This window comes from Ochotona princeps, chromosome 5 (genome assembly GCF_030435755.1).
Source record: "Ochotona princeps isolate mOchPri1 chromosome 5, mOchPri1.hap1, whole genome shotgun sequence".
In the NCBI taxonomy this organism is placed as follows: domain Eukaryota; kingdom Metazoa; phylum Chordata; class Mammalia; order Lagomorpha; family Ochotonidae; genus Ochotona; species Ochotona princeps.
In genome coordinates, this window is record NC_080836.1 from 72,398,653 (window position 1) to 72,413,299 (window position 14,647).

At 43.9% G+C, this 14,647-nt stretch overlaps 1 protein-coding gene across 2 annotated transcripts in view; it reads right to left on the reverse strand.

Annotated features, from left to right (window-relative positions):
* Nucleotides 1-10,681, reverse strand: part of GTF3C3 (general transcription factor IIIC subunit 3) — a 41,187-nt gene extending 30,506 nt beyond the window's left edge. The window contains exons 1-4 of one of the 2 annotated variants that reach the window (XM_058664765.1): nt 10,434-10,681; nt 9,577-9,670; nt 4,968-5,161; nt 2,385-2,508 (exon numbers count right to left, since the gene is read on the reverse strand). In XM_058664765.1, coding sequence (XP_058520748.1) covers nt 2,385-2,508; nt 4,968-5,161; nt 9,577-9,670; nt 10,434-10,535 — 514 coding nt within the window. In that variant the 5' untranslated portion in view covers nt 10,536-10,681. Of the gene's footprint in view, nt 1-2,384; nt 2,596-3,915; nt 4,013-4,967; nt 5,162-9,576; nt 9,671-10,433 lie in introns of those variants that run through there. The other variant, XM_058664766.1, reaches the window with a different exon arrangement.
* Nucleotides 10,682-14,647: the final 3,966 nt, after the last annotated feature.

The window sequence follows — 14,647 nt, forward strand, 5'->3', positions numbered from 1 at the left end:
AAAATATCCTTCAGTACACCTAAGATGTGCTGTTGAATACGGAGGTTAGATATGAAGCTTAAAGTAAATCTTCAGAGGCCAGTATGTGGCACAGCGGGCAAAGCTGTTGACTACACCTCCAGGATCCCATATGGGTGACAGTTTGAGTCCCAGTTGCAACACTTTAAATCCAGCTCCCTGCTGGTATGTCTGGCAAAGTAGCACAAGATGACTCAGACACTTGGCCCTTGCCACCCAAATGGGAGACCCAAATTGTAGGCACCTGCTTTTGGCCTGCCCCAGCCCTGGCTGTTGCAGCCATTTAGGAATTGAACAAGCAAATTGAAGATGTCTCTTCTTTAATTCTGCCTTTCAAATGAATAAATTTTTTTTTAAATTTTAAAAGTATAAGGTCCTGTTCCCTAAAAAAAAAAAATCAAATATATATGCATATATTTAATACCTGATACATATACATCAAAAGATAAAATCATCTAGCACTAAATTTAAAAAAAAGATTACTCTTCTACCTCCAAGCATCAGCATTTCAGTATCACCACTGGTTCACAAGGCCAGCGGCACCAGCTGATCAGGGTGATGGACTGTGCCGGGCCCTGTGCTTGCTAGAACATACAAGAAACTAATCTGGGAATACCTCAAAGTATCTTTGGAGATCTCCCCACTTGAACTGCTGGACTCAGAATTCTAACCAAGAAAAGACAGAAGACAGAATAGGACAATCATTCATCTCAGCTACATGTTGGCAGCGAAATATGGGACAAATGGAGACTTCATGATGGACCATATCAATCAGTGGACCACCTCATCGAGCGAAACTGGCAGTGACTCATAACTGGAGAACTATTAACACCACTTGAGCACATATCTCAGAGCATGCCCCACATCCGGGACTTGGGGTGGGCGGGAAACCAGGAGGGGCTTCTCCCTCAGTGTCCCCCTCTACCTCAGATACATGATGGAAACAATATTGACATAATAGCATTGCCCACCTCCCTATCCCCCTGAACCTTTTTTTTTCTTTTTCTTGTCTTTCCTTCAACTATAGTTAACTATGTAAAGATTGTCAACAACAATACAATAAAATGGATAAAAAAAAAAAAAAAAAAAAAAAAACACAAGGCCAGCGGCTTCACTTCCCATCCAGCTCCCTGCTTGGGGCCTGGGAAAGCAGTCGAGGACAGCCCAAAGCCTTGGGACCCTGCACACATGTGGGAGACCTGGAAAAAGCTCTTGGCTCCTGGCTTCAGTTGGCTCAGCTCCAGACGTTGAAGCAATCTGGAGAGTGAACCAGAGGATGGAAAATCTGTCTCTCATTCTCTCTGTAAATCTGCCTTTCCAAAATAAATCTTTTTTAAAAAATTAGAAAATATTTTATGAGATCTGTATTTACATAATATCAAAATTTCTCCCTCCTTCACAGTTTATAGAAAGTGGCAGCAATTAACTTTAGGGTAGAGAAATCTAGAGAACAAAACCAACCCAATGGTCAAAGATAAAGTCAACAGTAATGGAAAGAAGGAAGTGGTGCTGCTGAGTGAATACTAGAGGGCAGGTTTGCTTATGCCTCGTTCCTGCAGAAATCTTGCAGCCTAATCATGAGGAAACTGAAAAAGCATCCAAACTGGGGCAACATTTTACAAATTAACTGGCTTGTTCCCTTCACATGAACATAAAGGAAAGACAGAGCAACATTCCTCGGGAGAAATGAGACATAAAAGGACATATTTTAGGCCAACTGGAGAACTCAACTATGGACTCTATTAAATTTCAATATTAGTATTGTGATTTTAAGAGAATGTAAATCTCAATTTCCTTCTGATCACATGTGTGCATACATGTGTGAGCACATACATGTATGAGACCTGATGTATGGTATGTGTGAGAACGGGATGGAGACAGCGGTACGATCAAATGAGACAAAATATTAAAGAACAGTCAATCTGAGTAAAAGACATACAGTTCTTCTTTGTCACATTCTTGCAACTTTAGGCAAGTCTGAAGTAAGTTTAATATAAAAACACAAGGAAAAAAATCATCTAGTACTGCCTGATTTGGAAAACAGAATAAGAACACCTTTCAAGTGGTTTTTAACACAGTATGTCTGCCATATTTAAAAAACAGTAACAGTATAGAAGTCTAAAACCCTGTTAATACACAAAAACAAAACCCCTATCAAAACTTCAATAAATATTAATATTTCATTGATTCAGCCTGTATGATTTTCATTTTCTTGGTAATAATTCCTCTTCAATGTAAAAACTAGCATGTTACTATTAACACAATCACCTCCAGGTTTCTGAATGTGTCTTCCAAGCAGTACAGTTTGGTTTTATAAAAGTCAGACTCTTAAACTGCTATTATCAGGGAGGTCCTACTCAAAATACCTTGTCTTATGATTTCCATGCACATCAGCACTGCCTCCTGATGCTCTCCTCGAGCGAAGCGAATATTGGCTTCTCCCATGAGACCTCTCAGAGCTCTGGGAAGTTTACTCCGAGGCCTCTTCTCCTGTGTAGAAGAAAAACAACATTTCAGTGAAAATATAATGCAATCTAGAATTCAAGTCTAGTCATATTAATACAGAACATACTAGACCTAAAAAATGTCCTTTATCCTTAAACACCAAAAGCAATAGAAATCAAGACCAAAATAAACAAATGGGACCTCATCAAACTAAGAAGCTTCTGCACAGCAAAGGAAACAATTAACAAAGTAAAAAAGCAGTCCACGGTATGGGAGAAGATCTTCGCACACTACTTAGATGATAGAGGGCTAATCTCCAGAGTATACAAAGAATTACAAAACAGCCAAAACACCAAAATAAACAAGCCACTCAAGAAATGGGCACGGGAAATGGGCAGACATTTCACAAAGGAACAATCCCAAATGGCAAATAAACATATGAAAAAATGCTCAAGCTCCCTGGCAATAAGGGAAATCCAAATTAAAACATCAATGAGATACCACCTAACACCAGTAAGAGTGGCCCACATGAAAAACACCAACAACACTTGCTGGCGAGGTGGCGGGGGAAAAGCGAACCCTACTCCACTGCTGGTGGGGCTGCAGGCTGGTACAGCCTCTACGGAAATCAGTATGGAGAATATTCAAACAACTCAAAATCGACATACCGTATGATCCAGCAATAGCACTCCTAGGAATATATCCAAAAAACTTGTTTTACGAAAAACCAACATGCACTCCTATGCTCATAGCAGCACAATCAGTAATTGCAAAAACATGGAAACAACCAAAATGCCCATCAGCAGAGGATTGGATAAGAAAGCTATGGTTCATCTACTCCATGGAATACTACTCAGCTATTAAAAAAAACAAAATGCAGTTCTTTGTGGCTAAATGGGCCAAACTGGAAACCATAATGCTAAGGGAAATGAGCCAATCCCAAAAGGTTAGATACCACATGTTTGCCTTAATTTAAGATGATATGATGTTATGTATAACATGTTATGTTATGGATGTTATGTCATATGTCGTATATAAACTAAAATTGAACTGTGAATGGTGGGGGTCACAGAAAGTGGTTAAGAAATCGCATTTATTTTTAACATGTTGACTGCTCAATACCATGTCAATTAATTCCATAACGATGTTAATTGTTGCAGATGGTATGTTAGTGCTTTTATTTGACCGGGATGATACTCTGCTGTCTCTGCCCTCAGACCAGAGAGGGTGTACCCAATAAGTAGTTGGACTTGACTGGACTATAAGATGCTGGACTCTATGCTTGGCATATACTTGCAAAGAGGGAATCTCAACTGAACTTGAACTATGGTTATGCAACAAGGTGGAGGAACCCACCATGGGGGGAGGGTGGGGGGAGAATCCCAGATTCTATGTAATTACAACACAATGTAATTAATGAATAAATTTAATAAAAAAAAAAAAAGAAGAAACCAAATCAAAGCCAAAAAAAAAAATCCTTAAATCTTCTAAACATAGAACTAGGAACTACATGGCAATAATTCTGACTTTAAGAATAAAATCTACATTAGAGGAAAAATCTAAAAGTCAACTGCAGTAAACAACAGTAATTCTCAAAAAAAAAGTGTTATGGTAAAAGCTCAAAGTATAGTAAAATATACAAAGAATTACAAAGGTACTAGATCAGAATAAATTATGTCATAAAATGAATTTATACACCAGACAACCTATTACGTATACAATCTACTGGAGACACTTCTTTCAAATTTATAAAAGTTGAAAATTTGGTTAAGGGCCCAGCTCAGTAGCCTAGCAGCTAAAGTACTTGCCTTGCATGCACCAGGATCCCATATGGGCACCGGTTCTAACCCCGGCAGCCCCCCTTCCCACTGAGCTCCCTGCTTGTGACCATGGCACAGTAAGCTAAGCCTCCATCTGAGGCACCAGCATCTCATATGGGCAGTTTGTGTACTGGCTGCTCCGTTTCCTGATCCAGCTATCTGCTTGCGACCTGAGAAAGCAGAAGAAGATACCTCAAGACCTGGTATCTATCCCTGCACCCATGTAGGAGACCCATGTGGCTCCTGGCTCCAGATCGGCTCAGCTCCAGCCATTGTGGCCATTGGAGGAGTGAACCAATGAACCTGTAAATCTGTCTTTCAAATAAAAAAATAAATTAAAAAGTTACAGATTTTTAATTTAAAAATTACAGAATTTTTAATTTAAAAATTAAAAATTAAAATTTTAATTTAAAAATTAAAAATCTGTCTTTCAAATAAAAAAATAAATTAAAAAGTTACAGATTTTTAATTTAAAAATTAATTTTAAAATTAAATTTTAATTTAAAAATTGACAGATGCAATCTTTGAGGTTTTACATAAAAATTCTCCAAAAGGAAATATACACAAATAACAAAATTTCCCTCCTTATATTTCAGATTGCTTCCCAGCAGCAATTTAAAGATCTTTCTCAACATATATAATCTTCCTATACTCTGTGTATAAAGATCAAACTGAGTAACTTACTTTCATCATTTTCTTGGTTTCACGATTCAGAACCATCTCCAACACAAATACATCGCCTGCTGTGGGTTGCTCAGGTGTTTCTTCCTCCTCCTCCTCTTCCTCCTCATCCTCTTCCTCTTCCTCATCTTCATTCTCTCCAAGCATGGAAGCAAAGACCTTGTGAACTGACTTACTCACTCCATCTGATGTTTCCCCTAAGGAAAGAGACAAGCAGATTGGTGGGGGCAGGGAGAATGCATTTTTGGAGAATAAATTTCTACCCCAGAAACATCAAATTATATAGTAGTAAATGAATACTTCCAAAAAACTCAAAGAATAAAATTGTGACAACTCATGTATTTTCTCTGTAGGAATGGCTTATTCAGGGCAGATATCTGGCCTTACATGTGGGACACTTGCTTCCCTTATCAAAGTGCTTGGGTTGAAATCTTGGCTCTGCTCCCAATTCCAGCTCCTTGCTAAAGCAGGCCCTTAGAAGTATCTGCTGATTAAGCTAGTACTTGGGTCCTTTAACCCTTATTGGAGATCCAGATGGAATTCTTAGCTCCCAATTTTAACCCAGCCAAGTCTTGGCTGATGTATCAACCAGGGAGTGATTCAGTGGATGGGAGCTCGCTTGCTGTGTCTCAAATAAGTACTAAAAAGAGCAGGAGGGGGGCAGAGGGGATGGGTGCATAGCACTGTGATATAGTGGCTAAAACTGCCACCTACTGCTCCAGCATCCCACATGGGCACTGGTTCAAGTCCCAGCTGTTCCAATTCTGATCCAACTCTCTGCTAATGCATCTAGCAAAGAGCCCCAGTGCTTAGGCCTCTGCGCTCACATGTGAGACCCAGAAGCAGCCCAGTGGCTTCAGATCAGCCCAGTTCCAGTCCTTGCAGTCATCTGGAAAGTGAACCAGCAGATAGAAGCTCTCGCTTGCTTGCTCGCTCGCTTGTTCGCTTTCTCTCTCTCTCTTTCTCTCTCTCTCTCTCTCCCTCCCTCCCTCCCTCCCTCTCAGTAAATCTGCCTTTCAAAAGTATCTTAAAAGAGCCGAAGGGGGAAAAAAAAGAATGGCTGAGTCATACTTAGACATGAATCATATGGAAAAGCAAAATTAAGTGGAAAATTAGAAAAATAAGCTTTAACAGTCAAAACAGATAAAAATAAATAAAAGAATTATAGCCCGCCCTGTCAGCCATTAGGGAGTGGAAGTCATAGCTCTGCACTTGCCCATGCTTATAGGCCTCACCAAAGGCCACAAAATGACCAAAAAAGAGGAACAGGTCAAAGTACAACCACCACCACCGGTGCCTTCCCAGCTGCACCAAGTCCTGCACACACCAGGAGGTGTGCGGCTTTGACCCATACAAGCACCATGCCATGCAGCTGCTCAGGTCTCCAAGGACAAATGATTCCTGAACTTCGTCAAGAATAGAGCGGGGGCACACATCTGTGTCAAGAGGCAGGGGAAGGAGCAGAGTTGTGTCCTGGCTCCAACAGGAAAGCAAGCAGCTGCCAAGGAGGACTGGTGCCCTCTCCTTGCATAATAAACCTGTCCAGGTCCTCTCCCAGGCAGTGGAGAGAAGGGCAGGACACTAGGCAAGCAGTCAGTGATACTGGAAATGGCTTTTAATCATAATTAAATAGCTCACAAGCACCTCTCCAACCCCAAATTATAAAACAAAGCCTTAAGAATCCAACAAGCGGGCGGCGTGGCCTAGCGGCAAAAGTCCTCGCCTTGAAAGCCCCGGGATCCCATATGGGCGCCGGTTCTAATTCTGGCAGCTCCACTTCCCATCCAGCTCCCTGCTTGTGGCCTGGGAAAGCAGTCGAGGACAGCCCAATGCTTTGGGACCCTGCACCCCTGTGGGAGATCCGGAAGAGGTTCCTGGCTCCTGGCTTTGGATTGGCACAGCACCAGCCGTTGCGGTCACTTGGGGAGTGAATCATCGGAAGGGAGATCTTCCTGTCTCTCCTCCTCTCTGTATATTTGACTTTGTAATAAAAATAAATAAATCTTAAAAAAAAAAGAATCCAACAAGCCTTGTGGCACAGAAACCATATACTATAGCACAGTGGTTAAATGTAGGATGGGCTATCAAGAAAAATGCAGTTTATGAAATACATGCATGGATTTCATAGGTGTCTGTGCCAAATAAATGTATCTTTTAATTCTATTTTCTCTACAAACCTCATATATATGTACTCAAAAATACCCAGCACGAACCAGATGTTTCGGAACAGTTAAGTTGCCACTTGGGACACCTACAGCTATATTAGAATGCCTTGCTTGCGCCCTGGCTGCTGCACTTCAATCCTAGCTTCCTGCCAATTCACACCTTAAGGGCAGGAGACAAAGGTTCAAGAACTTGGGTCCCTGCCACCCACCTGGGAGGCCTGGACTGAGTTCTAGGATACTGGATTTTGTCTGGCCCAACCTCAGCTGTTGTGAGCACTTGGGGACTAACAAGCAACATCTCTGACTCTCCCTAATTCTGCCTTGCAAACAATTAAGCAAAACTACATGTTCTGAGTAACACATTATTATGAAATCAGAGGGATATTTCAGAAGCTCAGCCACTAAGGCTGAAAAAAAAAATGTGTCAAATTTATGAAACAGAAACAAATGAGAAAAATCATAATTATTTGACACAAATAAACACTTGATTAAATCTAATATTGATACCCAATTTTAAAAGCTTCATTATAAATGAAAAGGAATATTTGTAACTTAACGAATATTGTCTAAAAAGTTTTCCACAATCGTGAATACTAAAGTTACAGGGAATGAGATAAAGATGCCTGCTATCAACAACTTCATTTCAATGAAGGTCTGAGTCAATGTAACTGAAAAAAAAATTCATAAAACATACAAAGATGGTAATTTAATGTCACAGATACATATAGAAGATCCAAAAGAATCTAACAAACTACATAAACTCAGTGAAGTTGCTTGAAACAAGGTCAGTATGCAAAAATGAATTAGCAACAATGGATCAAAAATAAAAGTCTAAGACTATCCTCTACATAATGTGTAGGGAAGTCACTTAAGAGCAAGAATTTGGCAGTAGTATTCAGCAATGCCCTAGAGGAAAAGTTAAATTGCTCCTACTAGCCACTTATCCTAATTAGCAGACTTCAATACCTGCTCCTAGCTGCCCCCCTCTTCTGCCCTGAATACACACTCACACATGAGAAACTTGATGGAGCTATGGAACTCCTTCCAGGGAAACTGGGAGCTTCCTATCTCAACAGGACTGACAGGCTCCTGAGAGCCAAGGCCTGACCGCTGCAGCTGAGCCAGAGTGGACTCGGCCTGCCAGCCAGTGCCTAGGTACAGCTTGCAGCACTGACTGGCAGGCACCCACTAGCACCTGCTGCTGTAACTGCACCACAGAATCCTGATAATCAAAGAGCATCTCCTCTCTAGGACAGATGACCAAGGTTCCTGATGGCTACCACGGTGGCCAGAGAAGGATGGAGTTTGCCTCCAGACAAACCCGGAATGGATGGCGGAATTCTGGCGGGCCCCTCAGGCAGTGAGACCACCTTTGCACCAATGAGGGGCACAGACCCATATCCCCCCCACCAATAAGGGCCCCTTCCCCGTCTCTTCCGCGCTCTTCTTCCTCTGCAGCTCACTCCTTCACGTCTGTCCTTTCTGCTGCATGGGGAAGGGAAGCCCGTGACCGTGGTTCCCTGAAATAAAGGTCATCTAAACTCTTTTCATATATTTGGCTGAGTTATTCTTTCCCTGGTGGTCGGCGAATCTAACATTTGGCGAGCAGCAAATCTAACAGTTCCGAAGAAGCTGTCGGAAGTCGGCTTCCTTTTTCCATCTCAGCTGTCTAGCAAACTAAGAAACTGTGACCCCATTTTTCTTTTTCCAAACCTTTCTACCCCGCTTGGTCCAGAAAGGTGGGAATACAGTTTGTTTTGTGCCCTCCTGTCAGTCTCTGCTCTGAGTACAGTTCAGGTGAGTTCTAATCAGCTGCCAGAGAGGATGCTGTTCAGCATGTGAAGGAAACCTGATATGGCTGAGTGGGTACCATAAACTGATCACAACAAAGGAACATCACTAGGAGTCCATTTCCACACTAGGTCATCAGTTGGGCTCCCATTAGCTTTAGTTACTAAATGCACTACTCAAACCTAGTAGCTGAGCATGCTAAGGACAGGATCATAGAATGAGGTCATATACTAAAACTTCTATACTATGTCTGGGGTTCCATCTAAGCAGCCACTGACACTGCAGCCTGACATTTCTAGTTTATGTCACTGTAACCAAAAACAGAGGTTTGGAAGTCACTTTGTATAGAATAGTCACCAACAAAGAGGAGCAATTCAAAAAACACTAATTCTAAAAAAAAAAAAAAAAAAAAAAAAAATAGCCTCCACAGAAAACACTAACGTCAATTCGAAACATTTTTCCAGCACCAGAATTCAGCAAAATAACCATCAATCGTGAATCAGTAGCTCAACAAATAAGAGCAGGTACCATTTGCAAGCACAAGGCTTGGCATAAACAAGGTACTCAGAGTATCACTGCAATGAAAAAAGCCAATCTATTTTCACTAAATTACTTTGATTTGCCGCCGCTGGCCAATGATCCCCATGCCCCCATACCTTCACTGTCCTGTAGTTTTGCCGAGTCAACCCCAGAGGACGATGGGACTTCAGAGTCCTTCCGATGCTCTTCAGCTGGCAACTTGGCTTTTTCCTGTTGACTCCGGGATCAGAAAATCAATGAGCCCCGACGCTGATTAGACTAAGCTCTTCCTAAAAGGGGTCTTATTTTCTATTCCTGTACAAACTGAGCTCTACATCACCTCATTAACATGCACCTAATAGCCCAGCACTTTAAACCAAGGTACCCCGAGCATGCATGCGTCGGCAAAGAACTGCCGGCTCATTTCAAGGTTCAGTTACTTTTCATTTGCTCTTGCATTTCAAATCAGATAAGCAAGGTTCACGTGTGTGAATATTTATTCTGACGACGGAGTTTCCTTTCTGGGTGGCAATTACACAACTCCAGGACAAGACCCCTCGAAAATGCAAGCCCGAAGTCTCCGGTTTAGAAAGAGAAATGAGGACCTCCAGAGAGGTGGGCCGCCCACTCACGACCCCAGGGCGACCCGGCGGCAAGGCAATCCCACACTATGACTCCAAGCTTTCCTCCCTCCCGCCAAGGAACCCACCGCCGTTAAGCTCCTAAGAAATGAACTTTTAGTATTTATCAAGAGTTCGAGGCGCCTGGGGTCCGGGGACTGGGGCGGGGGGTGGGGGCGGCTGTTACCAGAGACAAAGGAAAGTGGTAACAGTCTGAACACAGGTGTGAGAGGTACAAACTAAATTTCTGGCGACAATGAGAAGCCGTGGGGAGCTCCTGGCCCACCCGACGACAGCGAAGGGGTCGCCTGGGTCCCCCACCCTATCAGTACCAGGACAAGAGCCAGAAGCAGCCCGGCCTAGTATCGCCTCACTTTCTTCTCGCGGGTTTTCCGCTCTTCTCGTCGCCTCTCGAACTCCTCAAAGGAAATTTTCCCCTCCAGGTAGTCGATGAGCTCCGGGCTGAACCCCGACATGGCTGTGAATCCGTCGGTTCGGTCGCAGGAGCCCCGAGAGCAAACGAGCAGAGAAGCGGTCGCGCACGGAGCCCGGGCGCCGCGGTCCCCGGGCAAATAAGGGCGGCCTGCGCCGCGGCCCCCGGCCCAGCGTTCCGTCTGCGCGCAGGCGCGGCGCGGCGGGGGCGGGGCCTGTGGGCGGAGCGTCCTCACAGCCTGCCTTCCCAGCTGTGTCCTGTAGAAGGCCCTGGATAAAAGGTGTAAAGAGATTTTTCCTAAATCTTGATGACTGCTCTCAGTTCTTCGGAAAGATGTCATAATTCTCACTCTCAATCCATTTCTTATTTTCGAGTGCTATTTGGTCTTTGGTACAGCGATTTGTGCCATCACGTGGCGGTTTTCACTTGATCATGTTTACCTGCGGGAAAGCTAAAACCTGCCTGCGGCTTAATCTTCTTATCTCCCCCTCACTGCATCTTTCTTCCCCTCCTTTCTACAAATGCTCTCCTCCCTTCGACCCCTCATTCTGCACATACGCTATGCATGTTACATACCTATCTCAAAGTAACCTTGGGAGTGTATGTTTTCTGTCTCTTCTCTTGGTGACTCTTTCAAGTAAAAAAGAAATGTAGCATTGTTTTGTCAGAATAACAGGGCAGAGGTGAGAGAATTACCAACATGCAGTGTCTGGGGACAGGTGTACTAGGTGGACACACACACACACTCAAGACTTAGTCCCCACCAGTTGCCGATAGACCCGCCAATACAGAAGTCAATCTACTGCCATCAACAGCTACTGCCAATTACGAGGCATTTTGTAACTAAAAGCTCTCAACCCAACACTTCACAAGTGCATAATGGAGAGTCTCAAGTGAACACTCTGCCTTGTCCTTGAAATGGATAAACCTGTAAGGCTGTGACCCCATAACACGGGGGGCGGTGTGAAAAAAAAACAGGACAACCACCACTGCTAGTTGAGTAGAACTTGAAATTATTTGAAAAGCGATTTTAGAGAAATCCTCCATCGGCTGGTTCACTTCCCAACTGACCACAACAGAGCCAGGAACTTCTTCTGGGTCTCCACACAAGTGCAGGGGCCCAAGGACTTGAGCCATCTTTCTTTGCTTTGAAGAACCTCAGTATCAAAATCCCAACCATTTGTTCATGGCTCACTGCTACTAAGAAACTGTAGGAGCTTGCAGGCTAAACGGCCTATGTGAGCTTTAGCAGCCTATATGACCTTTAGCACTAATTAGTCCCAATTCTTATGAATCAAGGCCCACCTAAGTCTGGTTATCTCACAGGTGGCTCCAAGTAATTAAGTTCCCTTAGTTGCTGGAGGCATGGACTGTCCAGCCGAGAAAGGTAGGGAACATGGGGTATTTCCCCTCACCTTGCAGGCTTTTCTGAATTGTCCCTTTTCAAGCTATTGTGGACCGCCCCTATAAAAACCCTATAAAGGGCCCGGCAGCGTGGCCTAGCAGCTAAAGTTCTCACCTTGAATGCGCCCCAGATCCCATATGGGTGCCGGTTCTAATCCCGGCAGCCCCACTTCCCATCCAGCTCTCTGCTTGTGGCCTAGGAAGGCAGTCGAGAATGGCCCGAGGCCTTGGGACCCTGGACCCTGCATGGGAGACGCAGAAGACGCAGAAGAACTCCTGGCTCCTGGCTCCAGATTGGCTCAGCTCCAGCAGTCAAGGATGGCCCAAAGCTTTGGGACCCTGCACCCACGTGGGAGACCTGGAAGAGGTTCCTGACTCCAGGTTTCGGATTGGCATAGCACTGGCCGTTGCGCTCACTTGGGGAGTGACAGAAGATCTTCCTCTCTCTCCTCCTCTCTGTATATCTGACTTTGTAATGAAAATAAAATAAATCTTTTTAAAAAAAAAAGCTCAAAATTAGAAAAAAAAAACGATGAATGTGCTATTCGGGGCCACACTCCCATTAAGGGGCGTTGGTCCCGGCCAGCCAGCTGCCTGCTCTCAACCAAGAACCCAGGCTTGGATGTGCTGGGCTTCAATAAACCATCCTTGTGCACTTGGATCGACTTCAGACTCCTGGTGATTTCTGGGGATCTAAAAATCTGGGCACAACAGCTTTCCCGAGCCATTAGGTCAGAAGTGGAGTAGCCAGGAAATGAACCAGTGCCCATGTAGGATAGTGGTGTTGCAGATAGAGGCCTAACCTACAACACCATGGTGCCAACCCCTGAAATGTGGCTTACCACTCTATCATGTTTCTAAAATAGCCTCACTTTTATGAGGCTTGGCTCATTAATAATTACATGCTTTAGATTGAAAAAAAAATTGACATTAAGAGAAACTGCAATTATTGTACGTGAAGAATCTAAATGTTTTCTGCTTTTGTGATTCTGCCTTAATTGCTTGGCTGGGGGCTGTGTGAACTCCAGGCCTGACAGTTTACGTGACACCCGGCAGGACACCTGGCAGGTCACGTAGGCAGACTACTTCCCATGGAGGAGGTCCCTGGTGTTTGATAAGATTCACCACCCTATAGCCCATGTACCTTTTGAAAGTTGCTTGCTTCAAACCTACCAATAGAAGCCTGCCAACTTGCTGTTTTTGAAAGTTAACAGTTGGGCCCAGCGCGATAGCATAGTGATTAAAGTCCTTGCCTTGCATGTGCCCTGGATACCATATGGGTGCTGGTTCTAATCCCGGCGGTCCCGCTTCCCATCCAGCTCCCTGCTTGTGGCCTAGGAAGGCAGTCGAGGATGGCCCGAGGCCTTGGGACCCTGGACCCTGCATGGGAGACGCAGAAGAACTCCTGGCTCCTGGCTCCAGATTGGCTCAGCTCCAGCCGTTGCGGCCACTGGGGAGTGAATTATCAGATGGATTTTCCTCTGTCTCTCCTCCTCTATGTATGTCTGGCTTTCCAATAAAAATAAATAAATCTTTTTTAAAAAAAAAAAAAGGTTAACAGTTAAAACTGACCAATTATGACTGTATAATTATATGGAATTGTCCTGAAATGTATAAGAACCTTGTGCTGTTCAGCCTCGGCCCCTTTCCTTTTCTGTTTTCTGCCCTGCTGAACCTGTTGCAGCTGCCCCTCCCTCGTCCAGCCCTAGGCTAACCTAAATAAACCAGCTTTATGTGTTACCACTAACTTCAGACTCGATGATTTTCTGGGGATTTCAAAATCCAGCACAACATACGAACAGGCACAAAAACATACATTTACTTCAACAAGTATTTAATGACTCTCTGCTAGGCATTATGCTAAAAACTGTAACAATAAAGATGATCTTGATATGATCTCTGCCCACAAAGTCCTCACAACAGCCCAGGGAAAACAAACACAAAAAACAAGCAAAAACTTATTACAACAAAACACATTAAACTAGACTCAATCTGTTCTTGCAGAAATAATTTATTCTTGTTATCACTCATCCATGAACAAAGACATGGTAAAGTATTTTGGAATGTAAAGCTTATGGTACTAAGAGACCTCCATTTGCCAGCTAGTAAAACATTTGGCAGGAAACATACATACACACACAAACTATCCTGAAACATACAAGAAATGTAGTCATTCCAATTGAAAAAGCTGAGCGTGAGATTAATTCAGTATGAGTTGGGGCAAGGAATGAGGGCTGGCTGGAAAAGATGGGAGTTTCACCTGTCTCTACCCTAATACAAAAGATGGAGGGGTGGGTTTAGCAAGGGTACTTGCTGCCCCACTGTGTGCATGTCTGTAAGTACTGGCGGCCGACCTTGTCCAGAGGCTCTGACAACTTCTAGAACCTCATATTTCTTTGCTTTTCATTTCAACTTGATTGTAGACGCTTGTCACTTACCTCTATTTGGTATGAAATTTTTTTAAAGATTTATTTATTTTATTAACAGTCAGATATATAGAGAAGAGGAGAGATAGAGAGGAAGATTTTCTGTCCGATGAATCACCCCCCAAGTGAGCCGCAACGGCCGGTGCTGCGCCGATCCGAAGCCAGGAACCTGGAACCTCCTCTGGGTCTCCCATGCGGGTGCAGGGTCCCAAAGCATTGGGCCGTCCTCGACTGCTTTCCTAGGTCACAAGCAGGGAGCTGGATGGGAAGTGGAGCTGCCAGGATTAGAACCAGCGCCCATATGGGATCCCGGCGTGCCCAAGGC